Source organism: Neoarius graeffei, chromosome 26 (genome assembly GCF_027579695.1).
Source record: "Neoarius graeffei isolate fNeoGra1 chromosome 26, fNeoGra1.pri, whole genome shotgun sequence".
Taxonomy (NCBI): domain Eukaryota; kingdom Metazoa; phylum Chordata; class Actinopteri; order Siluriformes; family Ariidae; genus Neoarius; species Neoarius graeffei.
In genome coordinates this window covers 49,887,835-49,914,183 of record NC_083594.1, presented here as the reverse complement: position 1 = coordinate 49,914,183, position 26,349 = coordinate 49,887,835, and the positions used below count along the sequence as shown (strand labels likewise).

At 44.1% G+C, this 26,349-nt stretch overlaps 1 protein-coding gene across 5 annotated transcripts in view; it reads left to right on the top strand.

Annotated features, from left to right (window-relative positions):
- Positions 1 to 26,349, top strand: part of prickle2b (prickle homolog 2b) — a 151,596-nt gene that overhangs the window by 103,989 nt on the left and 21,258 nt on the right. Inside the window, exon 1 of one of the 5 annotated variants that reach the window (XM_060910700.1) lies at positions 13,148 to 13,470. The exons of 1 other annotated variant lie outside the window; for it this stretch is intronic. Coding sequence is in view for 1 of the 4 variants with exons in the window: in XM_060910699.1 (XP_060766682.1) it covers positions 17,117 to 17,136 (20 nt within the window). In the remaining 3 variants the exon portion in view is untranslated. Of the gene's footprint in view, positions 1 to 13,147; positions 13,471 to 15,567; positions 15,599 to 16,254; positions 17,137 to 20,641; positions 24,939 to 26,349 lie in introns of those variants that run through there. 3 more of the 5 variants (XM_060910703.1, XM_060910699.1, XM_060910702.1) reach the window with 3 other exon arrangements.

Genomic DNA, 26,349 nt, shown 5'->3' with positions numbered 1-26,349 from the left:
GCAGAATGCGAGCGCTGATCCCAAACCAGTTTCCTGTTTGTCTGTTTTGTTCTGTTAATGTGCAGAAAAGTGGTGCAGGTTGGTGTATGAATCACTTTAGTTCCTACCTGCAATTTGGTCTCGTTTATTGTTTGGTGCACAAAAAGTGGAAGGAAAAACTTCAAACCATGGTTCATCTTTTGCTATCTATGCAAGCTCCTGAAAGGTGGATGGGGACAATGAAAAGAAAACGTTTGGAAGTAGAAGAAGAACAAGTTTATTTATCACACATAGACTTAAGCACAGTGAAATTCCTCTCTGCATTTAACCCATCTGAAGCAGTGAACACACACACACCCAGAGCAGTGGGCAGCTACGCTACAGCACCCAGGGAGCAGTTGGGAGTGAAATGCCTTGCTCAAGGGCACTTCAGCCCAAGGCCACCCCATGTTAACCTAACTTTGAACTGTGGGGGAAACCAGAGCACCTGGAGGAAACCCACGTAGACACGGGGAGAACATGCACGCTCCAGACAGAAAGGCCCCCATCGGCCACTGGGCTCGAACCCAGAACCCACTTCTTGCTGTGAGGTGATAGGGCTAACCACTACACCACCACTCCACCGAGTAGAAGAGATCTTTGGTGTCTTTGATGAGTGTATGTCGATGGATGGATAAATAGATAGTTTGCTTGTTTTGCTAATCTAAATATGCTAAAAATTGAAGCAAATTTAATTTAATCTAATTTAAAGTTTTGGGGGTTTTTTAATCGGAAAATGTTGACACAAAATAACTTCTCTCTTGTGGGTGTGGATGTCGGGCTACACACTACGATATTTGACATGATTCTCCTGCCACAAGCAAAAAAATCGCACATGGATTCTTGCGAAGAGTTGACGTCAGTGTTCTCATTTCCGCGCAATTTCTCACCATTGCGATCAAAGATAGCTAACAACAAACTTTCTCAAAACAGAGGATGTTGATTAAAATCTCATTACATGTGCTACGACTGTGCTCGTTTAAAAGCCACCAATACAAGGACAGCATATGATTCGGCGATACTCGTGAGACCGTGACAAATACAGGCATGGCAAAGCAAGCGAAATGTAAACAAAACAAGCTAATGGACATAAAAAAACCCCTCCTAATTACCGCGAGCTCTGTTTGTGAGCCAGGATTGCACTGATTGATGACTTAAGCAGAACCTGGTAATTATCTTTAATCACAGGTCTACCGCGAGAGGATATTCATCATATCATCTGACATGGAGAAGACACGGGATCACACAGCAGGCCAAGATTTTATCGGGATCATCTCGTACTGTGTGACAAGTAGTAATCTGAAAAGACCACACAGTCTAAAACCAGCTTCGGATGGGATGAGAGAGAGAGAGAGAGACAGAGAGAGAGAGAGACAAACAGAAAGTCAGAGAGGAACTAGAATGAGAGAGCAAGAGAGAGAGAGACATGCAGAGACATACAGAGAGAGAGAGGAACTAGAATGAGAGAGAAAGAGAGATAGAGATACAGAGAGAGAAAGAAAGTCAGAGAGGAACTATAATGAGAGAGATAGAGAGAGCGAGACATACAGACAGAGAGAGAGACAGAGAGAGAGAAAGTCAGAGAGGAACTAGAGAGAGAGACAGAAAGAGAAACAGACAGATAGAAATTTGGAGAGGAACTAGAACTAGAGAGAGAGAGAGAGAGAGAAACATGCAGAGAGAGAGACAGACAAAGTCAGAGAGGAACTAGAACTAGAGAAAGAGAGAGAGAGATACAGAGAGCGACATACAAAAAGAGAGACAGACAAAGACAGAGACAAAGAGAGAGACAAAGTTGGAGAGGAACGAGAACTAGAGAGAGAGAGAGAGACAAAGTTGGAGAGGAACGAGAACTAGAGAGAGAGAGTTGGAGAGGAACTAGAACTAGAGAGAGAGATACAGAGAGTGAGAGCAACATACAGAGAGAGAAAGAAAGTCAGAGAGGAACTATAATGAGAGAGATAGAGAGAGAGATACATACAGACAGAGAGAGAGAGAAGTTCGGAGAGGAACTAGAGAGAGAGACAGAGAGAGAAACAGACAGATAGAAAATCAGAGAGGAACTAGAACTAGAGAGAGAGAGACAGACAAAGTCAGAGAGGAACTAGAACTAGAGAAAGAGAGAGAGAGATACAGAGAGTGAGAGCAACATACAAAAAGAGAGACAGACAGAGACAAAGAGAGAGACAAAGTTGGAGAGGAATGAGAACTAGAGAGAGAGAGAGAGAGAGAGAGAGACAAAGTTGGAGAGGAGCGAGAACTAGAGAGAGAGAGAGAGAGAGAGTTGGAGAGGAACTAGAACTAGAGAGAGAGATACGGAGAGTGAGAGCAACATACAGAGAGAGAAAGAAAGTCAGAGAGGAACTATAATGAGAGAGACAGAGAGAGAGATACATACAGACAGAGAGAGAGAGAGAAATTTGGAGAGGAACTAGAGAGAGAGACAGAGAGAGAAACAGACAGATAGAAATTCAGAGAGGAACTAGAACTAGAGAGAGAGAGAGAGACAGACAAAGTCAGAGAGGAACTAGAACTAGAGAAAGAGAGAGAGATATAGAGAGCGAGAGCGACATACAAAAAGAGAGACAGACAGAGACAAAGAGAGAGACAAAGTTGGAGAGGAACGAGAACTAGAGAGAGAGAGAGAGTTGGAGAGGAACTAGAACTAGAGAGAGAGAGAGAGAAACATACAGAGAGAGAGAGAGAGAGAGAGCAAGATGACTCATCACTCCTGGTTTATTGTTCTTTCTTAAAATATCCACTGCTTTTCATCAAATGTCAAATCTAATAGTGCAGTGTGAAAATGCTACCTTTTGACGTAAATCCATGTTCTCATTCTATTTCCTCATGTTTTTCTTCCAACTTTTCTTCGAACCACTGCATTTCTTTGCGCCTGGCTTTGACGCACTTGTGATTTGAAGTCACCGCGAAGAAAAAAGCAGAGCACAAACATTTTCCCAGAAGATTTTCTGAAGTGACAATCCTCTAAATTTAAAAAGATGTCGTGATGGATGTGGATGTGGCCTTGCAGCGCTTCCTAATGATGGACAGCTTTGCTCTAAAGGGGGACGTGAGGAGCAGAAATAGAAATGTCCCTCAAGAGCCTTTCTACAAGGTCATCCTGGAGCTCAGGGCCTCTCCACGGTGAAAAACCGAGCCTGTATGCAGCCTAATGGATTACACAGGCCCCATCTCTCTTCTTCTGTCTTCTCTCTCTCTCGATCATTAACCATATTCAGCAAATTGAATCCCGAGCTTCGTTATTGTGCCCAGCACTTAAAATGTAATTTTATCCTTCTGGCTGCGCTCAGCGAATCTACTTAATGCATAATCCGGAGTGGAAATGAATGTTTTTTCCCCTCCGTTACCAGATCCCATGTTTAGCCCTGTGGATATTTGCAAAGTCCTTTGAAAGAGACGGATTATCCATGGACTGAAATATTGCTTGGAAACGTTCCCGCTTCGGATTTGAACTCCGAAGTTAATCTCAGAACTAGGGCTGGATGATAAAGATGATGTATGATATTGTGATTGTGAAATGCCTTGTACCGTATTCAAAACATCTTCGAGAACCCGTGATGACACACGTAAAGATCCAGCGTCTGTGCAGTGTAAACATATGGTCTGAGATAACACTAAAGACAAATGATATACCGTATTACGCAACTCTCAAAGCGGATTTATTATGTTGTGATCATCCCGGTAGAATGGAAACAAAGCTCAGCTGTCGACTGGAAAGTAACTGGCCCTTTCCTGCCTCCAATCCTTCTACGGTTTACCTCACTGAAATGGTATTAGCTTTTATTTTTCCTCCATTCTTTCTTTCTTTCTTCTGAACCTAATCGCTGCACTTATTTTTTTTTTCCATATGAATGTCTGCACCACTGTGCTGCCCAGATGTAGTTTTGACTTCAAGATGTAGTTATGCCTCCTAGCTGAAGCTGCTCGTGAAGCTCTTTGAGAAGATCATGAGTGTTCAGACCATCATCCCTTTCATTACTGTTCAGAATTTAAACTCTTTAATATCTTAGTGTTAATATCTTCATTTTTATTCAAAAAGCAGAAAGATGAAGAAAGCAAGGGGTGTGCAAACTTTTGAATGGTAGTGACTCTATACAGTCCTTGAGAAAGAATTACAGGACTATTAATGAGTTCATAGACCACTTTAGCATCAGGATCGTGTTATAAAATCAGAACTTGAATACTTACGGCGAGCCGTAATCGAGAAATTTGCTCAACGTGTTTGTTTACATGAGAAAATAACATTATTTTGGCACATCTGGATACGCACATGTGTGTTAGCAGGCAGCGGCTCTGACCTTTTTTTTTTTTTTTAACAGACTGCGGTTTGGTTGGAGCCGAGAGCACGTGTGCGCGTGTGTGGTTCCTCTGCTCGGCCCCACGCACCAATGCTGGGTAACTGATAGCACTGTGTGTGTACACATTGGTTTTGGCTTGTGCACTCGTGGGAAACGGTGATCCACCGGTTGATAAGAGGTTAGCTTCGCTCGGTCACGTGGTCCGAGTTAGGCCACACACAACAGCCTGTGTATAGACGGAGCCGGATTGGTTTACGCAGGATTTACACACGGGTGTAATGGATCATTTATGTCACTTAATTGTGCACCGTTTCACGCTTCAGTTTCGTATTGCAAAAGAGTCACGGTCCGAGATATATACAGTACTGTGCTTAGGCACGTGTAAAGAAATGCTGTCAACCAAAAATGGCTGAAAAATAATTAAATGAAATATATCAACATTAAAACAACACTGTAAACAGTAATTAGTAAGCCATAATAAATGGAACAAAGTCAATATTTGGTGTGAGACGACCCTTTACTTAAAGTAGTCTCAGGTCCAGTGAGTGCAGTTTCATAAGGAAATGAGCTGTGGGTTTTACTGAACATCTTACAGAACCAGCCACGGTTCTTCTGGACACTTTGACGGTCAGACTTGCGTCTTCATTTTGAACCAAAACCCAGTAACCTTATGTTTTCTTTTTTAAAGCTAGACAGCCTTTCGATTTCATAAAATCTGTGAAATTTAGTTCCCTCTGAGATGTGGTCATTGTGATATATATGTTATTTACCAGCTGGGAGGTCCATATTGTGAAATCCCGTGACTGAGGTCTTGAAAGTACTGAGCGAGGCCCTCTGGGCCGAGGTCAGTATTCAAGGCCGAGGTCACGGTATTTCACCATACGGACCGAGCTTAAGCTGGTAAATAATATATTTATTTTTTACGTTACCAAATTCTAACAGAAAACAAGAGCGCCCGAAAGGGAAAACCGAGCCGAGCCGCCATTTTGAATCCTCATTCACGGCTGTAATGCAAATTGCTTCCTCCTCGGTATACAAGTGCACTTCAATGGCAGGAAAGAAACTACATTTTGCCGCCTATGTAGTCCCCTATTTATACAAAATTGAGTCATTCAGGATTCAGCCATGTTTTTGCTTGGCGTTAGCAAGTTAGATGTTTTTAGATTTCTCCTGAAGTGTTTTCATTTATTTCTTCTTCCTCAGGGTAGTAAAACTCGCTTTCGCTGTGAACACTGTCATTATCGCTATCCATGATGTAAAATTAATGCTATTCTCCTGAGAAATGCTGGCAAAAATGTATAAGATTTTTGATAAAAATCTTATAAATAAATCTTATAAAACAAAAGATAAATGTTGACAAAAAAATGTTACCATGTTTGTTGTTGTTGAGAACGAGCGAGTCACCAGAGGTCCGTAACCGGGGTCTGTAACTGAGGTCCGTACCGTAGGATACGGACCCGCTCGCCAGCCAATCAGAGCGCAGGATTTGATGGAAAATGCACCGCGAAAAAAAAAATGTTTATTTCTGTAATATCTCACAAAATATCAGGCCATTCTGTGGCTGGGAAGTTATTTAATTTGAGGGGATTAAAGCAAATAATGTGCATGAAATCGTTCGCTTCGTGCAGTCAAGCAGACAGAGGAAGTGTGTGTGTGTGTGTGTGTGTGTGTGTGTGTGTGTGTGTGTGTGTGTGTGTGTGCGCGCGCGCAGGTTTACCTTTGAGCGTGCACTGACAGTTCCATCATTCTGTCGCTAAACGAACAGCTGCTCACACCGAGGTGCTCGCTGAGCGCCAATATTTATTAGTTTGGTCCTGCGTTTCCTTTCCTTCATATATAACATAACATCTTTTCTTCTCGCTTTCTTTCCGTTACTGTAGTCGGTCTTTCACGTTTCATTCGCACACTCACGTCCTCCATTTTTTCTTCTGTTTCAAATTTGTATCCCACAATGCCTTGCGCAAACGGGGAAAGCCTACCACGTGATGCATGACGTAGTATCTTTTATTGCGTCATGGTGAAGCAGGAAAAAATAACTGAGAATTTAGGGCCATGTGGATATAAATTCATTAATTGTTCTATTAGAAAAAAAACTAATAAAATTGTACGCCTGTGATTCGAATTCTGTAGCTTTCAGTCACTAAACAAAAATAATTTGGTGTCAAGGAAAGTTCTTTTCATGACCTACACTTGGAAAATCTCAAAGGCAGTCTATCTTTAAGCTGAAAAATGCTCTCTGATGGAATATGTTGCCCAGATAAAAACTTTCTTTTTCTGTAATAATTAATTTTGTGCTGGAAAACGAACATTTGGAACTCTAAAATTTTTTTGTACTGAATTGATAAAAAAACCTATAACAAAGGTGCCTAAGACTTTTGCACAGTACTGTGTACCGTATATTTTATAAAGACCTGTGTGTCATAACACACACAAAGCGTATTGATTTCCGTAACCCTAGAACATTTCTTCTCGTTAAGGTATTTGTGATGCTTTAGATAATATCATCTCATCATCTCTAGCCGCTTTATCCTGTTCTACAGGGTCGCAGGCAAGCTGGAGCCTATCCCAGCTGACTACGGGCGAAAGGCGGGGTACACCCTGGACAAGTCGCCAGGTCATCACAGGGCTGACACATAGACACAGACAACCATTCACACTCACATTCACACCTACGGTCAATTTAGAGTCACCAGTTAACCTAACCTGCACGTCTTTGGACTGTGGGGGAAACCGGAGCACCCGGAGGAAACCCACGCGGACACGGGGAGAACATGCAAACTCCACACAGAAAGGCCCTCGCCGGCCCCGGGGCTCGAACCCAGGACCTTCTTGCTGTGAGGCGACAGCGCTAACAACTACACCACCATGCCGCCGCTTTAGATAATATCTAATGCAAATATCTAATGCAAATAGGGTGTTTATGACCATGCTTATAATTGTGTTATTGCTCTGTTGCGCTTTCAGACAAATCCCAGGCTGACACACACTCTAGCCAATCAGCAACAAGCATGTGATGTTCAGTAAGGATCAAACTATACTCGTTATTACAGGTTTATAGATGTATGTCTGTATCCCTTGCTCTTCTGGCTTACACCTTTTCGTCCAAGCTTTATGAGAGCTCCCTCTGCTTCGAGGCCCTGGGTCATCAGTTCCACTTTTCCCTACATTTTTGTATGCATGCACTGATTGCCCTCTAATCTTAGCGCTTTGGAAACATGCAACTTAACTGTGTTTGGGGATGAGTCCAAAACTAGCACTGGGAAATGCATGCACTGATAACACTGATAGCAAAAGAATGAAGGGAGGGAGAGAGAGAGAGAGAGAGACAACGTTGATGGGAACTGACCTTTGGATTAATTAAAGTTTGTTCTCAAAATTATTACCACAAGCCTGCTTTTTTTTCTGTGAGAGATCTGCTGTGCTTCAAAAGTAAGACACAGTGTAATTATCACCTCGATAAAAAGAATCCACCAAGCATAAAACTGGGCTGTGCAATTGCTTTCAGAAACTCTAATACACCTCTAATTCGGTTACGCAGTATTCTCCAGCCAGTGTGATATTATTCCCATCCCGTGGTAAGACTTGATTAAGAATGCATGAGATTGTGTAATTCCTCTGGGATTATTTTATTGCTCTTTGCTTGTTAAAATTCTGGACGGAGCAATGTGTGCAATATCATTATTCCGCAGCAGCAGCTTTGAACAGCTTCATGTTAAAGCTTAACGAAGGCCTCGTTCCTGTTCAAAATGACATACAGTGCCTTGCAAAAGTATTCATTCCCCTTGGTGTTTGTCCTGTTTTGTTGCATTACAAGCTGGAAGTAAAATGGATTTTTGGAGGGTTAGCACCATTTGATTTGTACAACATTGCTACAATTACAGCTGCAGGTCTCTTTGGGTATGCTTCTATTAGCTTAGCACATCTAGCCACTGGGATTTTTGCCCATTCCTCAAGGCAAAACTGCTCCAACTCCTTCAAATTAGATGGGTTGCTTTGGTGTACAATAATCTTCAAGTTATGCCACAGATTGTCAATTGGATTGAGGTCTTGGCTTTGATTCGGCCATTCCAACATACATGTCAAGCCCTCACGGCTCTCACCTGTACTCCCTGGTTAAGAAATCCATAATTTCCATACCAAATCCATAGTAATATTTCATGCATAATAAAAATGTATCAGATCTTACCTAATATATGCACTGGTTTATTTCTGTACATCCATATGTACTGTTCACATGCATTTGAGATTTCATGTGTTCCCTCACGTCGTAAATTCCAGAGGCAAACACTTTCACGTCTCTACAACAAATTGTGCAGTTGACATACTCAGCACCCATTTTGGAAGCGATAATTATTCCATTGAATGTTTCTGTCCATTCGGGAAGAAAGCGACCTCCAGTTTTAGATGTTTTGAGTTTTTTCTTCGGTGGTGCTGACATCTTGACCTCTTGACCTGTCTATTGTTACGCTACATGTGCTGTTATTTCCCGCTCGGTGTGCAGGAAAATCACAATTGCGCATGCTCAGACATTCCATTCCGAATGCTGGTACTAGCGGAAGTACCGGTTGAGTAATTCTAAATGTAGAAAATGGCGGCTCCCATGCATTTTAGTATTTCATGACGATTTTTTTGATGGTAATAAATCAAAATAATTTTAAGGTGAAAATGTAGAAAAATCCGTAGTTGAATACCACTACGCCCGTACCATTTTTAAAATGCCAAAATCCGTAGGGAATACGGGAAATCCGTATGGGTTGACATGTATGTTCCAAGACATTTAAATAACGTTTCCCTTTAAACCACTCCAGTGTAGCTTTAGCAGTATGTTTAGGGTCATTGTCCTGCTAAACCCTGAACCTTCGTCCCAGTCTCAAACCTCTGGCTGACTCAAACGGGATTTCCTCCAGAATTGCTCTGTATTTAGTGCCATCCATCTTTCCTTCAATCCTGACCAGCTTTCCTGTCCCTGCAGATGAAAAATATCCCCACAGCATGATGCTGCCACCACCATGCTTCATTGTAAGGATGGTGTTCTCGGGGTGTTGGGCTTGCGCCGTACATGGCATTTCCCATGATGGCCAAAAAGTTCAATTTTTGTCTCATTTGACCAGAAAATTTTCTTCCATGTGTGTGGGGAGTCTGCTGCATGCTGTTGGGCAAACTCCAAATGTGATTTTTTTTTTTAAGCAATGACTTTTTTCTGGCCACTCTTCCGTAAAGCCCCACTCTGTGGAGTGTACGGCTTAAAGTGGTCCTCTGGACAGATATTCCCATCTCCGCTGTGGATCTTTGTGGCTCCTTCAGTGTTATCTTTGGTATCTTTGTTGCCTCTCTGATTAATGCCCTCCTTGCCCGGTCTGTGAGTTTTGGTGGGCGGGGCCTTCTCTTGTCAGGATGTACTGATTTAATATCAAGTAAGTGGTTTTTATTTGAAGAAAATTGACCTTTTGATTATCACAGTTTTTGTTTGGTCCTTCTGAAAGGTCAATGAAAGGTTTTGTGAGGTTTTTTTCCAGCTTTTTGGCAGATATATTGAGAAGCCAATATCAAACTTCTGCAATTTTTTAATTTTCTTTTTTTATGTTAGAGTCTTTACACTACACTTGTGAAACAAGTGCTTTCTTACTATTTTGAAAATGGATCTAGTTCACAGCACTGTATTTTGAACAAAACACAGTAAACAAAATTGGGAACCAAAACACTCCAAGCCCTGATGCTGCTCACAGCTTGATGATGCTTGTAGGAGATGAGGCGAGTATCAACATATAATATATGCGATATTTACTGTATGGACATGAAAGAAAGAAAGCACAACTTTATTCATCGCACACTTGTGAAATTCCTCTCTGCTTTTAGCCCATCTGAAGCAGTGAACACACACATCCACACACATGTGAGCAATGAGCACACCCACATACCCAGAGCAGTGGGCAGCCATGCTAACAGTGCCCGGGGAGCAGTTGGGAATTAGGTGCCTCGCTCAAGGCCACCTCAGCCCAAGGCCATCCCATATTAACCTAACCACATGTCTTTGGACTGTGGGGGAAACCGGAGCACCCGGAAGAAACCCACGCAGACACGAGGAGAACATGCAAACTCCACACAGAAAGGCCCCCGTCGGCCACTGAGCTCGAACCCAGAACCTTCTTGCTGCGAGGTGACCGTGCTAACCACTTACACCACCGTGCTGGGATCAGAAAACTATCCATCCATCCATTATCTGTAGCTGCTTATCTTGTTCTACAGGGTCGCAGGCAAGATGGAGCCTATCCCAGATGACTATGGGTGAAAGGTGGGGTACACCCTGGACAAGTCGCCAGGTCATCGCAGGGCTGACACTTATGGCCCTTTTCCACTACCCTTTTTCAGCTCACTTCAGCTCGCTTCAGCCCGACACGGCTCGCGTTTCGACTATCTAAGAACAGCACGACTCAGCTCGCTTCAGCCCTGCTTAGCCCCCAAAACTCGCACGGTTTTGGAGTGGGGCTGAAGCGAGCCAAACCGAGCTGAGTGAGGCTAGGGGTGTGAGGAGACACTCCCCTGTGCACTGATTGGTGAGGGGGAGTGTCCTCACACTCCCACACACGCCCCGCGAGCATGCTGGGATCTGTAAACACCGTAAACCCAGAAGAAGGAGAATTACGAGAATTATGAAGCCTTATGCGCCTCGCCTCATCTATACGCTCTTGCCAGTATCTGTTGGCGTTGTCGGCGACAACAAGCCACAGCACCAAGACCAGCAAGACTAACGACTCCATGTCCTCCATGTTTATTGTTTACTCTCCGGGTTGTGAGACTACCGCTTAAAAGATCACTGATGTCACTGTTTGCGCCGCCTAACGACATCACCTGACGTCCACCCACTTTCGCTAACTCCACCCAATGTGTCCACCCACTTCCAGCCAGCACGGTTCAGCTCGGTTGTAGTCGAAATGCAACTCCAATAGCCCCGCTCAGCTCGACTCAGCCTGACTCAGCACGGCACGGCTCAGCCCAACTCAGCCGCGTTGGTAGTGGAAAAGCGGCAATAGACACAGACAACCATTCACACTCACATTCACACCTACGGTCAATTTAGGCTACATCCACACGACAACGGCAACGAGATGTTATTAAAAAAATATCGCGTCCACATGGGCAACGGATCAGTAAAATATCAGGTACATATGGCAACGGAACGCTTGCTGAAAACGATGCAATACACATGCCACACCTCTAGGTGCGCTGTAAGACGGTCCCATCGGAGACACCAGGACAATAGAAGAAGTAAGGACGCATGCGCATAAACTATTATGCGCGAGACTTCATATTAGCCACAAAGTCAGAAAAATCTGTTCGTAAAGTTACGTTATAATGACCAAATACAATGAAAAGTATTTTTCCAGTCTCACCTGTGAAAGGTAATCCCATGTGATCTCGTTTGGACGGTAAACCTGTTGGTACAGTTAAACGCAGCACATGAATGAGGCATCTTTATTCTCTGCTTTGACCTATCCAATATGGCGGTGAGGATGACGTATGATTCTACGCGGAAGGCGGCGTCTTTAATGGTCCGGAATAAATTGAATGCTACACGTTGATGGATTAATTTGTTCTTCTACGCCCTTTTTGAGGAATGTATTGTAGGACTTAAACCAACATCTGAAGAGGTGAGATCACTCCTTTTTTTCCCTATTTTTGCTGGCGGGATTGACTCTGCCCTAAGGGCAGAGTCTCTCACTCTCTCTCTCTCTCTCTCTCTCTCTCTCACTCACTTTGCACCATTACACAATAAATATTCACAGTGAAAATATTTTGTAAGCGCGTTTCATGAACCAAGTTATAGGATTTGTTGACAACTCACATCGAGTTCGTTACACTTCTACCCGGCGTGAAGCACTGACAGTCATGTGGTTGTGATGTCATCGTAAACAAATCTGTTCTACTCAACGGCGCCATTGCCAGATCTTTCCACTCTGGAACCTGTTCTCAAAAGATTTCGTTTTGGGGCACCCAAAACACCGGTGCCGTGTGGACGCCAGGCCGAAACGATAAACAATTTTATCAGATTCACCTGACTCCGTTGCCGTGTGGACAGGGCCTTAGAGCCACCAATTATCCTAACCTGCATGTCTTTTGGACTGTATGGGAAACCCAGAGGAAACCCACACGGACACGGGCAGAACATGCAAACTCCGCACAGAAAGCCCCTCGTCGGCCACTGAGCTCGAACCCAGAACCTTCTTGCTGTGAGGCGATCGTGCTAACCACTACACCACCATACTGGGATCAGACAACTATTTTATTTATCAGCAGTAGCCACATGCGCTCATACAGTACCTATTTATTTATTTTAAATACACTACAGTCTTAACAGGTCATGAGCTGCTCCTTGGTAATATTATTTATCACTGAAGGAGGTGTCAGGACCTCTTCTAGTGTTGTGTTACATTATTTACTGCTATTCTGCGCTTCTGAATAGAGCTTTAACTGCCCCTGGGGTGATGGAACCCGGGGGTGAAATTGGCTCATTTACATGTAAATGACACCAACACAGCAGCCATTGAGTTCCTAATTATAACTAAACGCAGGGCGCTTGACTCCCTGACCCCGCCCCTACGACTCCGAAATATTAGCATACCCACCTATGATTGGTTTAGCGCCAACACAGTGCAGCCCGAACTCATTAGCATACCATGTAGTGATTGGTTAGTCTGAAGGGAGCTCAGGCATGCACAAGTCTTGCTTTATTTGCATACTGAGAGCTGATTGGTCCGAGACGAGCGCTTACCCAGCTCAGCTCAGCTCAGCTCAGTCTCGGCTCGCGCAGTGAATCGGCGGCACTCGAGCTTCACCCTGCGCGGCTCTGGGACTGATCAAAGGGACTCGAGCTTGAAAGAGGAAGATTTAGTCCCGATTTCATGATTATGCATGGAAGAAACCGTTTGGAAGGAGGATCTAATTCGGATTGTCTTCATCTCGGTGCTTTTGTGATGTTTTGTTTGCTGGTCTGGACTCTTCTGGACAGCCTGGATGCCATTTGAGAAGAAGTTGAGACGGGCTTTAAATCGGAAAGCTGGTGGTGTTGGAGTTGCTGGGAATATGGGAATCCTGCACCAGTACTAGTCCAAACTCTCAGCTCTGACCGAAAACGGTAGGAATCCAACCCAGATATGTATAAATATGCACACACACACACACACACACCTATCAACTTATAGGAATTTAATTTAATAAGCAGACGATGTTGCATGCATATAAGATGTCTGCATGTTTTTTTTTATATTTTTGCAATAAACAAAAACAAACATAAATTGCAGAAATGCATGCTTTTCTGCGTAAAACGCACGCGCTTTTGCAATGAATGGGATTCGACCCTTATAGCACTGAAATATAGCGCGCGCACTTTCTCGTCTTCTCCAATTAGCCTATACTATAAATGACACTTTTGCATCATCATGATCGTTGCTTTTTTTTTTTTTGTTCTCCCCCTGTTCCAGTGATCCAGCTGACCCATCCCCTGGACCCTGTAAGTCGGATTAACGCTTTTGTTCTCGGTTTGTTTGCGTTTGTTGCCCTCCAAAGGACTGATGGAGTCCAGATTGGGCACTGCGCATTAACATATCAATGCTCGAGCTCGAGATCTCTCTCACCGGTGACCGCAATATCATCACTCCAGCCCTATTCTGACCTTGTGACGTCACTAGTGCATTTTAAGAAGAAGAAGAACCCTTTATTTGTCGCATGCACAGTGAAATTTATCCTCTGCATTTAACCCATCTGAAGCATACCCCTTTTCCACCAAATCAGTTCCAGGGCTGGTTCGGGGCTGGTGCTGGTTCACAACTCGTTCAACTTGCGAGCCAGCTGAGAACCAGTTTGCTTTTCCATAGCTTGTGGTGCTAAGGGGAGCCACGTCATTACGTCGCTGTATACGTCAGTTACGTCGCTGCGTTTGCATAAACCTTGGGGCGAATATCGAAGCAACAACACGGAGAAGAAGAAGAAGCAACAACAATAATGGATGACTTCGCGTTTGTACAGCTGCTGCTTCTCGTCGCTTAAAAATGGCGACCTTTCGCGGTCTTTGTTTGCAATTGTTGTTGGTCTTAACAACTCCGCCTCCCCGCTGACGTAAGCGGTTCTTTCCTCTGGCCCAGCAAAGAGCTGGTGCTAGCCTGGAACCGGTTTTTCTGGCCCCAGAGCCAGTTCTTTGTCAGTGGAAACAGAAAACCCAGTTCTTAACTAAGCACTGGCCCCAAACCAGCCCTGGTGGAAAAGGGGCAGCAGTGAATACACGCGCACACACCCAGAGCAGTGGGTAGCCGCACCAGGTACCTTGCTCAAGGGCACCTCACGTCAACCTAACTGCATGTCTTTGGACTGTAGGGGAAACCAGAGCACCCCCACACAGACACGGGAAGAACATGCAAACTCCACACAGCAAGGCCCTTGCCTTACCTCGCTGGGTTCGAACCTGGAACCTTCTTGCTGTGAGGCGACCGTGCTAACCACTACACCACCGTGCCACCCACGGTAGCATAGTGGGCGGCATGTCACTAATTTTATTAGTGATCAATCAAACACGACTGAATTCACAACACCAGGTCATTTATTTCTATTAAAGCTGTTTTGCATGAACACCTGGATTTCTGCTTTGTGTTCATCTTGCCTGTGATATACAAGTGTGTGTATATATAAATACATCTTGTGTGTGGTGTTCCTGGGATATGCTCCAGATCCACTCTGACCCTAACCGGAATAAGGTGGATTCTGAAAATGAATGAACAGATCTCTGGATTGCAGAAATATAAAAAAAACCCAACTCTGAGGTTGTCGTAGGGTCGAGCCAGAGAACCACCAAGCCGTCAGTGTTGGGCTCTTAAACAAGGCCCTTAACCCTATCAGCCCTGCAGAGAAGTGGAAAAAAAAGATGTAAGAAGAAAAAGATACTCTGCAGTCTGAGTCTGGTTTGATGCATGATACAGATCTGATCCTGGCGTCCTCGTGATAACCGAACAAACATACATCACAGCCATGCAAGACAAGTTGCGTCCTGCGTTAACATGTGTTGTGTTGTTTTAAAAAGTGCAGGTTGGTATTGGCCCCAAGCAAAACGACACCCAGTATCAGATTGATCGCTGCATCACTGTGAAGTCATCCTGGACCGACTCGGACTCGTTGGATTTGCTTTGGCCGCTGCTCTGGATATTCTGTTGTGTTTTCTGCTCTAACACACCTGAGCCAACAAGACAGCTCATTAGCTCACTGGCACATTCTGGGTCAGCGTTAGTGTGTTAAAAGCTGTGGAAACACTGTGTACAGAGCCAAAGTTGAGAAGCGGTGCCTTCACGGCATTGTGTCGAGTGTGTAGCTCTACGGGGAGTTGAGTTTAGTTTAACATTCCTCATTTAACGCACCTGAGTCAACTCTTCGGTTAATTAGCGTGGGCTTCATAGGGTGAAGTCGGTGTTCGGAATGAAAACGAAACCGTTCAAGGATCTGGAGAGATCTTAGAGATTGGTGTTACAAAACAACTGTAAGGTTACAGTCGCATGCAGCGGTTACTTCCTGGATTCTTCTCTGGAATTTTCTACAGCGTGCATGCAGTGTATTACAGCTGTAATTGGAGTACGCAAGGTTACCAAGGAACAGGACGTTTCGGAAATCAGCGATGCAGATAAAGTGCTACAGATGCATTGACTTGGGTGTTAAATGAGGGATGCTCAATAACCCGAGACCCTCTGAGGCTACAGCCTGACACGCATACAGACTTTAAAAATGTGTAGTCGTTTTGTTTCAGCACTCTTAAATAATTCAGTTCATCCCTTCAGGGCTTATTTTCCTGAATGCTAATTAACTTCTTTCTATAACACCAGACTTGTTTTTTTTTTTTTTTCCTCCTCAGCCGACTAATTGATTTATGAATCATGTTGTTGTTTATTCACATTTACCAGATTGATTTATTCATTTTACACACAATCCTTTAAAGACTTGAGTCTCCACTCCCCAGCGTTCTGCTGCTGAGCTGGACTCCCCGGTGCCACGGTGTGTTTTAGTGCACTTTCTGATGGTTTGGACAGACGGGAAATGTAATGTAAATCTCTGAAGGTTGCTTCCTCATTTCCTCTGCATTAGCCCTCATAGTGCTTCAGGGTTTTTGTTTTTTTTTTCCCCTCCAGCAGGCTGTAAGTCTTCCTTTAGCAGAAAATCAAAAGCAGACACCCGTGAGTAAGTAGCAGGGGCAACCTGAGAGCAGATTTATGCACAAAAGTATATTCCTCAGCACAAATCGGCATAAATCAGCAGCTGGGACAAAACCTGGTCTTGTTTCTCTTCCGCCCCACAACGCCTTTAGTTTACATGAATGCCGTATTGGAGGCGTGAAATGAAATAAAAGCAGATTTGTAGTAAAAGTAAAGAATGCAGACGCTCCGCTGTCTGATAGTGTGGGACGCATGAAGCGTGCCGGCTTGATGTTAGTCGTGGGATGTGTGCCAGGCCACAGGTGCCCGAACGCCCTGGGGAGAAAATTCAGACAGTCATGATGGATTGCAGCAGGTGGGCGCATGTGGTAATCCCTGTCCCGTCCGTTTGAACATATTGTATTAGTGCACCATAATTGCTTGCTAACAATATGCTCCGTCGTTAAGCATGATTGGAAATGTTCCGGCTGAAAATCAAGAGAACACTCTTAATGATATGATAGATGTCATATCGGCGTGGTTTTTTTTTTTTAATCATTCTCCAGGAAGTCCAGGAAGCCTCCTATTTGAATTGGTGCAGGGGTGTCAATACTAATGATACTTTTGACAGAATGGTGAGTATCTTCTAAAAGACAAGAGGAAATTACAGCTAAATTGAAACCAACATCTCTCTGTAAAATCATATCAAGTCCAAAACCATACGAGGGTGCTATCAGATGAAATTGCCATTGTGTACGCCTCTTTTGTTGCACGTCCAAAACCACATGCTGTTCACTATCTAGTGCACTATTTGTGTCTGAAAGAATTGAAGAAATACCCAAAACCCACAATGCACTGCATAAATTAAACACTTTGCAATTTATCGGATATTAGGAGCAGGGTGATGTCTGTGTCTGTTTCATGGAAAGGGGCGTGGCCTGTGTCGGTTCCATTGGAGAAGGCGTGGCCTTTTCTTCCCTCATCCCTAAACGAAGCAAAAGGTGTCTTATGTGCATGTCAGTTTGTGTCAAGTAGGTGTGGCCTATGTGTCTGTGAAAAGGTGTGGCCTCATCGTCAGCTCAAATGAAGGAGGCGTGGCCTCAGTGTCTGTCAGTTCCAGTGAGAAGGTGTGCCCATGCCGTCTTTGTTAGATTGAGTATGTGGCTGAAATGTCCATCGTCCCCAAATGAATGAGGCATGGCTTATGTACCTGTCAGTCCCAGTGAAGAAGGCGTGGCCACCACATCTCCAGTGGTAATGCATTTCCACAATCCTAAATTAGATTTGGGATTGACTCAAGGTCCAGGTTTGGATTTGTTGAATGGAGGTTTAGTGCTTAAGGATCTGGGTTATGGATCAGAAGGTTGGGGGTTCAAACCCCAGCACTGCCAAGCTACCACTTTTATAGCCTGGCTAACGCGACTTCAAAGCTCTCCAAGCTATCGGTCTGGCCAAGATATTAAGCCCAACCGTTTCCCAGAGCCCGTGGTTGACCCGCCTCCCTGAAATGCCTCAGTTTGCTACTGGTCGAAGCCAGAAAAGGCTGTGACGAAGCTTAAACCAATCACATCACTCTTTCCTCTGACGTATGCGACGCGACGGGGCTAACTGGTAGATTAAACTCTTACCGAAGCTGGTCGGGAGCAAGGCGAAAACGTCCTTCCTTTCAATAAATACCTCCAGGGCTGCTCTTTGCTCCGTTTTCAATGAGAACTTCCCGTTGAATGCTTTCAATACAGCATCTATGCATAATAGATGCGGAAGCGTGAATGAAGCGCTTCCGGCATAGATTCTGTAAACAATCTATGGCTTCCGGTCGCAGTTCTACTACGTCAGTGCCTTGAACACGCCTCTACCCAGGGCCGTTGGAGATGCTCAAAGTTGATTGGTTCCCGATTTTTCGGGAGCTTGGAAGAGCTGTAGATAGCTTGCCTGGCCAGACTAAGCTCGCAACAGGCCCTCGTGTTGCGTCACGCTTAGGATGGGCGGGCCCAGGCTACCACTTTTAGGCCTTTGAGGAAGTTTCTTGCTCCTTTCTGCTCCATAGATGCTGTATCAAAGCTTACTCCATCTTCCCAACAAGCTGTGAAATGTGACGAAAAGCATTTCACTCTGCTGTCATGTATCTGTGACAAATAAAAGCTTCTTGTTGTTCTTCCCTGTCCCCAAATAATGGACATTTTTCGTTTGATACCTCCACGATCCAAGTGCAGTCGATTTCTGGCTGTATTGAAGTCTGAAACGGGGTGGGGCTCTGTTTTAAACTCACTCTGTTGGCTTGTTTAAAGGAAAAGCAATGTCAGAGAGAGGAGGGAGATTTAGCTCTGCTTTCGCCAGCTGCCCCAAGATTTCAAAAGATTGTCTGTTTGGAGTGATGCGATGGAAATCCTGCATGCCTCACAGGTATCCTGGCCATGTGGAATTTCTCTTGAAAAATCGCTCAAAACCTGGTTCACGCCTGCAAACTGCACGGAATTACTCATAAATCCAGCTGTGCGCCATGTGTTCTGCCTGTAGCTATTGTTAAACACGGCAGAGACTTGTCCCGCAGCAGCAACAACACATCTGCTGTTTTAAAACGACGTGAAAATGCACTTCTTAAGCCGGAATGCGAACGTCTGTCTGCTCGCATCACGAGTACATGGCTCACTGTCTCCGTGGACGCCTTGCAGGCTGGCAGCAGTTCACGATCGACTCCAGGGACGGGACAGCCGCTTTTATGTCTGTCTAGTGAAGCCGGGGTCGTGTTTTTTAAGGCCGTCAGTGCAAGGTCTCTTGTGTGCACGCGTGGGGTTTTGTAATGAAATCAACATGCGGAGCTTTTGCTGTCCGTCTGCCGAGCATTGAGAGATTTAAACCTGGAATTTTCAGCTGGAGAAGTCTATTCGCTCAAGGAAAACCAATTTGTTGGTGCTTTATTCCTAACCCGAGACACTCGGAGCTTTGTTTTCGTGGAAGCGTTTAGCAAAGCAGAGTCACACGATCGAGATGAAAGAACATTTCATCGTTGACGCCATCCAGACAAGATCTTTAGCTCAGTGTCTTGTAATGGTAATTGAGTATCCAGCGAGTCATGAGGATGTGATGATGAGAGCATGGTGGCCATTTCCTCAGGCCAGGTCATGATGCATCATTCCAGACCTGACACAAAAAGCACAGCTCGAGCTCCTTCTGTAGAATAAACAGGTCACAGGGTTAAAGTTAAAATCCACCCTGAACAACTTGGGAAGCAAATGTTTTCACTATTTTGGAAGTTTAAACATCTTTCAGTGACACGTTGGACTGTTTTTGCTTTAGTTAATGGTTTCCAACATTCCCCACAATGCTATTAAACCTTCTGGTCATGCTCCAGTGGGATTTGATCCTTGCTGCATTGCTTCCTAAATGCAGCGGTGCTTTAGTCCTTTAGTCAGGCCAGCTCCTCAAAGAGATCCGCTTCCAAAGCTTCAACTTTCATCCAAATACCACTTTTTATCTCGGATATCACTGACTAGCTGTTACGAGTCTCTTCTGTAACTCGGCGCGACTGTGTCATATTTTTTGTTTGCAACCATGTGACCAAGACTGCTTGTGTCACTGACCGCCGCCATGTTGGAGGATATACAATATACACATACACACAGTGGTACGAGTACAGACTGGAAAGTAAAGAGGAGTTACATTGAGAAGCTTGTAGTCATTTCTCAAATCTATTTTAAAAACAATCATTTTGACTGCTTCAAAGTGATAAAAGAGCACTCACCGGACAAGGAGGCTGCAGGATTTGAGGTAGGGGATTGACATAAATCTTGTTCGACTGACTCTGTGATCGTTTGGGAAGATTCTTCAGCAATTTTGAGTTTCTTTCTGCGCTCTGTAGGCCTAGCATTTCGAGGTACCACTTTAGTACCATAATAATAATAATAATCAGTTCAGGGCGGTACGGTGGTGTAGTGGTTCGCACCATCACCTCACAGCAAGAAGGTCTGGGTTCGAGCCCCGTGGTCGGCGAGGGCCTTTCTGTGCGGAGTTTGCATGTTCTCCCCGTGTCCGCGTGGGTTTCCTCCGGGTGCTCCGGTTTCCCCCACAGTCCAAAGACATGCAGGTTAGGTTAACTGGTGACTCTAAATTGACCGTAGGTGTGAATGTGAGTGTGAATGGTTGTCTGTGTCTATGTGTCAGCCCTGCGATGACCTGGCAACTTGTCCAGGGTGTACCCCGCCTTTCGCCCGTAGTCAGCTGGGATAGGCTCCAGCTTGCCTGCGACCCTGTAGAAGGATAAAGCAGCTAGAGGTAATGAGATGAGATGAGATAATCAGTTCAATTTATATAGTGCCTTTCTCACACCCAAGGTCGCTTTACAGTTAAGGGAGGGGAAAACAAAAAGAGAGAGAGAGTCCACCAAAAGAGAGTCAGGATGTAACTCCAATGGCGTAGCTACCACAGTCCCACCAGGTGCATGAAGATAAATCCCACACCGCCTGCACAGCCACCGCGACAACGCCGGGTAACATCACTTGGAACATCACGCCAAGCACAAAAGCACCGCCACACAGAGTGCTGGATAACCCTGACATTAAAAAGAGCAACGAGCTCACCGCAGTCCATAGCGAGGAGCACAGGTATCACCCACGGCGCACCAAAGCTTGAAGGAAACGGACGCCAAAACTGGGTCCGGAGCTACACCACAACTGACGGACAAAACACTCAAACAAAGAACAAACATCACACTACACAAACCCAAAAAAAAAAAAGAAAAATTAAAAACTCTCAACCGGAAATGGAAATAACGGGAATAACAAAGTCTTTGGTTTTGCTGTGGCCCGTATTGTTGTGTCGGAGCCCAGTCTGGAGCCATAAAATTGTAGAGATCAGCTGGTTTCCTGACTGGAACGAAAAAGCAAAATAAAAGCAGCGTCATGAAAAATCCTATACAGCTCTTTTTAAAATGAAATAATTGTAGAAGCCTTTGATTGTCGGATCACACACTCGATGATCACGGCGAGTTTCTGCATGACCAGGCTATTATATGATCCAATATTTCTTATATATTGCGATCTTTCATTAATAACTAGTTCGTAGCCCTTACCGTTGATAAAATGTTCACTGCAGACTCGCGTGGTTTTTGCTTTCTCATTGCTGAGATCAGCCCGGTTTATGTTGGACCGCCAGTGACGTCTACGCTACGCCCTTGTTTTCTTCTCCTTGATTACTTATAATTGCTGGAATTCTAAAGTCCCCTTGTCTCAAACAGAATTGCGCCCGCATCCAATTACAGCACAAAGAGTCGGCATAGCGAAGAAACAAAAGGAATTCTTGAGCGTAACGACCTCTCGACCGTATCTTCTATAGTAAATGTGCACCGCGTGAGTTTGTGTATATCCTCCAACATGGCCCACTTCCAGTTCAAAGCCTCATGCATAATTAGCGATGACATCACATGCAAACGAAGAATAGCTGCATTGCATTGTGGAGCTTCGTGTCCGCCATTTGCGCCAGCGTCTCCGCTACTTCTGTATTGGATTTCTCATGAATATGACATTGACGTTGCTGAGAGAATGGTGAGAAAAGAAACCGTAGCCATTTGTATATTAAAAAAAAAATTGTGATGTCATAAAATCCTGACGTTTATTGTTGACTGAAAATTGGAACTCGGCACATGTCTAGCTTTATTAATTACTGCCTCATTCAGGACGACAAAAAAAGCCGCCGACCAACACACAGTTAAAGCAAATGGGGCGCACTTAGCATGATGTCATTATTGCTCCAGCTCCTGCTTCCTCTCATCCATCATTACTGATACTGGAGTGTTTGGGTGAAATGTTCCTTCGATCTCAACACACACGAACCTGAAGCTCTGTCCTTGTCCTTGCTCGAGCAGCTGCAGGAGAGAAAGACTCAGCATCCGAAATGAGAAGAAAAAAAAACCCATCAACAATAAACCGTGCGTTCTGTCAGGAAACAAACAAGAAGCTCGAGGTTGGAGGGAGGGAATGGATTGTTCGAGGTTTTTTCTTTCTTCCTCCCTTCCTTTACTCTCAAATATAAGTCTCAAATATTCAAATGCCATATTAGAGATTTTAAAAAATTGTACAGGTTTAGTGTAGATCATATAAGTTGTTTTTGGACCCTGGTTTCCAGCACAAAACACACATCCATCAGAGAGACAGGGTGTATATCTGGTCCTCTGACCTGTCATGAAGAGTGCAGATGTATTCAAATGTAAAGCATTCATTGCTACACTAATGGCCCTTTTCCACTAGCCTTTTTCAGCTCGCTTCAGCCCGACACGGCTCGCGTTTCGACTACCAAAAAACAGCACGACTCAGCTCGCTTCAGCCCTGCTTAGCACCCAAAACTCGCACCGTTTTGGAGTGGGGCTGAAGCAAGCCAAACCGAGCCGAGTGAGGCTGGGGGCGTGAGCAGACACTCCCCTGTGCACTGATTTTTGAGGAGGAGTGTCCTCACATGCCCACACACGCCCCGCAAGCACGCTGGGATCTGTAAACACTGTAAACCTGGAAGAAGGAGAATTACGAATTACGAGAATTATGAAGCCTTATGCGCCTCGCCTCATCTATACGCTCTTGCCAGTATCTGTTGGCGTTGTCGGTGACAACAAGCCACAGCACCAAGACCAGCAACACTAACGACTCCATGTCCTCCATGTTTATTGTTTACTATCCGGGTTGTGAGACTACCGCTTAAAAGGTCACTGATGTCACTGTTTGCGCCGCCTAACGACATCACCTGACGTCCACCCACTTTTGCTAACTCCACCCAATGTGTCCACCCACTTCCAGCCAGCACGGTTCAGCGCGGTTGTAGTCGAAATGCAACTCCAACAGCCCCGCTCAGCTCGACTCAGCCCAACTCAGCACGGCACGACTCAGCCGCGTTGGTAGTGGAAAAGCGGCATAAGTAACTTTAAAAACGCACATTGATAAAACTTGCTGAATTCGTGCTGAGTTTATCTCAAGAAGAAAAGAAATATATCACAATGGAAAAATAACTTCGTTCCGCCCGAATAAGTTCCAAATCTGTGCTCAAATCAGAATTTAAGGGAGTTGTACTCAATAACGTACAATATGACTCGGGTAGTCAATGACATGGACAGGCTTTAATTTTCAAACAAATTTTGCATACACTGTACACACACAATCTTGCCTATAAATACCCGGGGGAAATGATGGGAAAATTGTCATTATTGAAGATGCCGCGCCTAAGCCAAAATCAACGTGAACAGGCCATCGGGATGCTGCGTGCCGGAAGTACACAGACAGAGGTCGCCCGGCACTTCGGTGTTCATCATTCGACCATTTCCCGTTTGAGTCAGCGTTACAGACAGACAGGGAGCACCAGGGATCGTCCACGCCCTGGTCAGCCTCGAGTCACGACGCCAGTTCAGGATCAGCACATCAGGCTAGCTCACCTCCGTGACAGATTCCTGACACCCTCAGTCACTGCTGCCGAGACCCCTGGACGACACAGACCCAGAATCTCCAGCATGACGGTCCAAACATGGACCAACTGTCACTTTGAATTTTTTTATTGTGAATTAATTCTTGAGTTTGACAATAAATGTCCTTTATCGATGTTTCAAGATGTGTGTGCATTACATACAATATCATAAATTTCAAATATATGCATGGATCTAAAGTGATATCGTGTTGAATTCCATTGTGCGTTTTTAAAGTTACTTAGTATATATTACAGATATAGACAGGTGACAAAGGAGGAAAAAAAAAACGTGGCTTTGAGATGCTGTGGGGGTTGGTGACGGTGTTGGGGGGCATTTATTTATTTTACTGGCAGGGCTTGGCTCTACTTGAGTCATCTCCTTAGAAGAAAGTGGCGCTGCAAATCAGTGCAAATCTTATCCTTTATCCGACAATAAAAGCTCTCTGTCACGAAGGGTGTGGTCTCTTCCAGGATGGCTCCGCCTCCATCTATAGAATGGCTGCAATTTGTGGACTGTGGTTATGTGGCAACTTTTATTTTCTTGACGCCGCACCGCCTGCAGGGTGCCCGAGGTGCTAACGGGATTCGGTCTGCGTTCTGTCCATGCCTTTGAGGCAGATGAGGTTAAGAGATCTGACCAGCAGCCTCCGGAGCCAGAGAGTGAGGTTTGGCATGGCCACGTCTGCTCTGCTGGAGACTGTCCAGATGTGAAGCATTTGACTGGTGTGTGTGTGCAAGAGAGATGGCTTTTCAGTGCCTCTGGAGGTTTCCTCCTGTTGTCCAGGTTACTAGAGCGTGAGGAGGAGTTTGGCCAGCAGTTGTTGCACGTCTTTGTGTGCGAGGTGTCACTGTAACCTGATTCATGCTTCTCTCACTCTGAAGGACAGGACACTGATTTGTCTCTTTGTGTGTTTTCATCAACTGAGCTTTCACAAACCTGGGCTTTTGTGATGAGTTCCTGGAAGAAACATGAGTCATGTCTGCGTCAGGATTAAAGGTGCAGTTTGTGGTTTTTAAAAGTGTGTCTAGACCTTTAACAATCACAGATTTTCAAAGATAAATCCAGTAATTCTGTGAAACACCAAATATCACCATGAACAGATCTTGTAATTTCTTCATTTCAGGGATCTTTTTGCATTTTTCTGGCCCTGAAATGGTTCCATAGCCAAAATAGAGCTTGTTTTTTAAAAGGGAATCCATGAGTAAAGCTTGGTAATATGACAATACACGGTAATATCAGTATCTTGATAAATTGTTACGATGAAGTCTTGTAGGATATCCCCTATATTTTCAAGCATTTTATAATAATAACAATAATTTAAAATTCTGATAGGAAGCAACAGATTAAATGTTAAAGATATGTACTGAATCTTTAAAATCGTAAAAAGTTACACAGATTATTTTGTTCATTTCTGTTACATAACATAAATTTTTCTGGCAGTTTGTTTGCAAACCGATTGCATCATGATGCATCTCGTCTTTATGGAGCCCCCTACGGGCCATGGTGAGGATTCTTTTAGCTACTTTTGCATGACCTCGCAATACTCTTGCATTACCTCGCAATATCTTTGCGTTCCTTGACAGTAATTTCGCGTTTCTTTGGAATACTTTTGCATTAAGTATTACCTCACAATACTTTTGCATTCCTTTGAAATACTCTTGCTTTAGCTCACAATACTTTTGCGTTACTTCGCAATACTTTTGCATTACCTCACAATGTTTTTGCTTTCCTTTACAGTAATTTTGCGTTTCTTTGCAACACTTATGTATTAAGTATTACCTCGCAGTACTCTTGCATTGCCTCACAATACTCTTGCATGACCTCACAATGTTTTTGCTTTCCTTTACAGTAATTTTGCGTTTCTTTGAAATACTTTTGTTTTAAGTATTACCTCGCAGTACTCTTGCATTGCCTCACAATACTCTTGCATGACCTCACAATGTTTTTGCTTTCCTTTACAGTAATTTTGTTTCTTTGCAATACTTTTGCATTCCTCTGAAATACTCTTGCTTTACCTCGCAATATTTTTGCATTACCTCACAATACTTTTACATTATCTCACAATATTTTTGCATTCCTTTACAGTAATTTTCTGTTTCTTTGCAATACTTTTGCATTAAGTATTACCTCACAATACTTTTGCATTCCTTTGAAATACTCTTGCGTTACCTCGCAATACTTTTACATTACCTCACAATATTTTTGCATTCCTTTACAGTAATTTTGCATTTCTTTGCAATACTTTTGCTTTAAGTATTATCTTGCAGTACTCTTGCATGAGCTCACAATACTCTTGCGTTGCCTTGCAATACTCTTGCATTACCACACAATATTTTTGCATTCCTTTACAGTAATTTTGCATTTCTTTGCTATACTTTTGCATTAATTATTACCTTGCAATACTTTT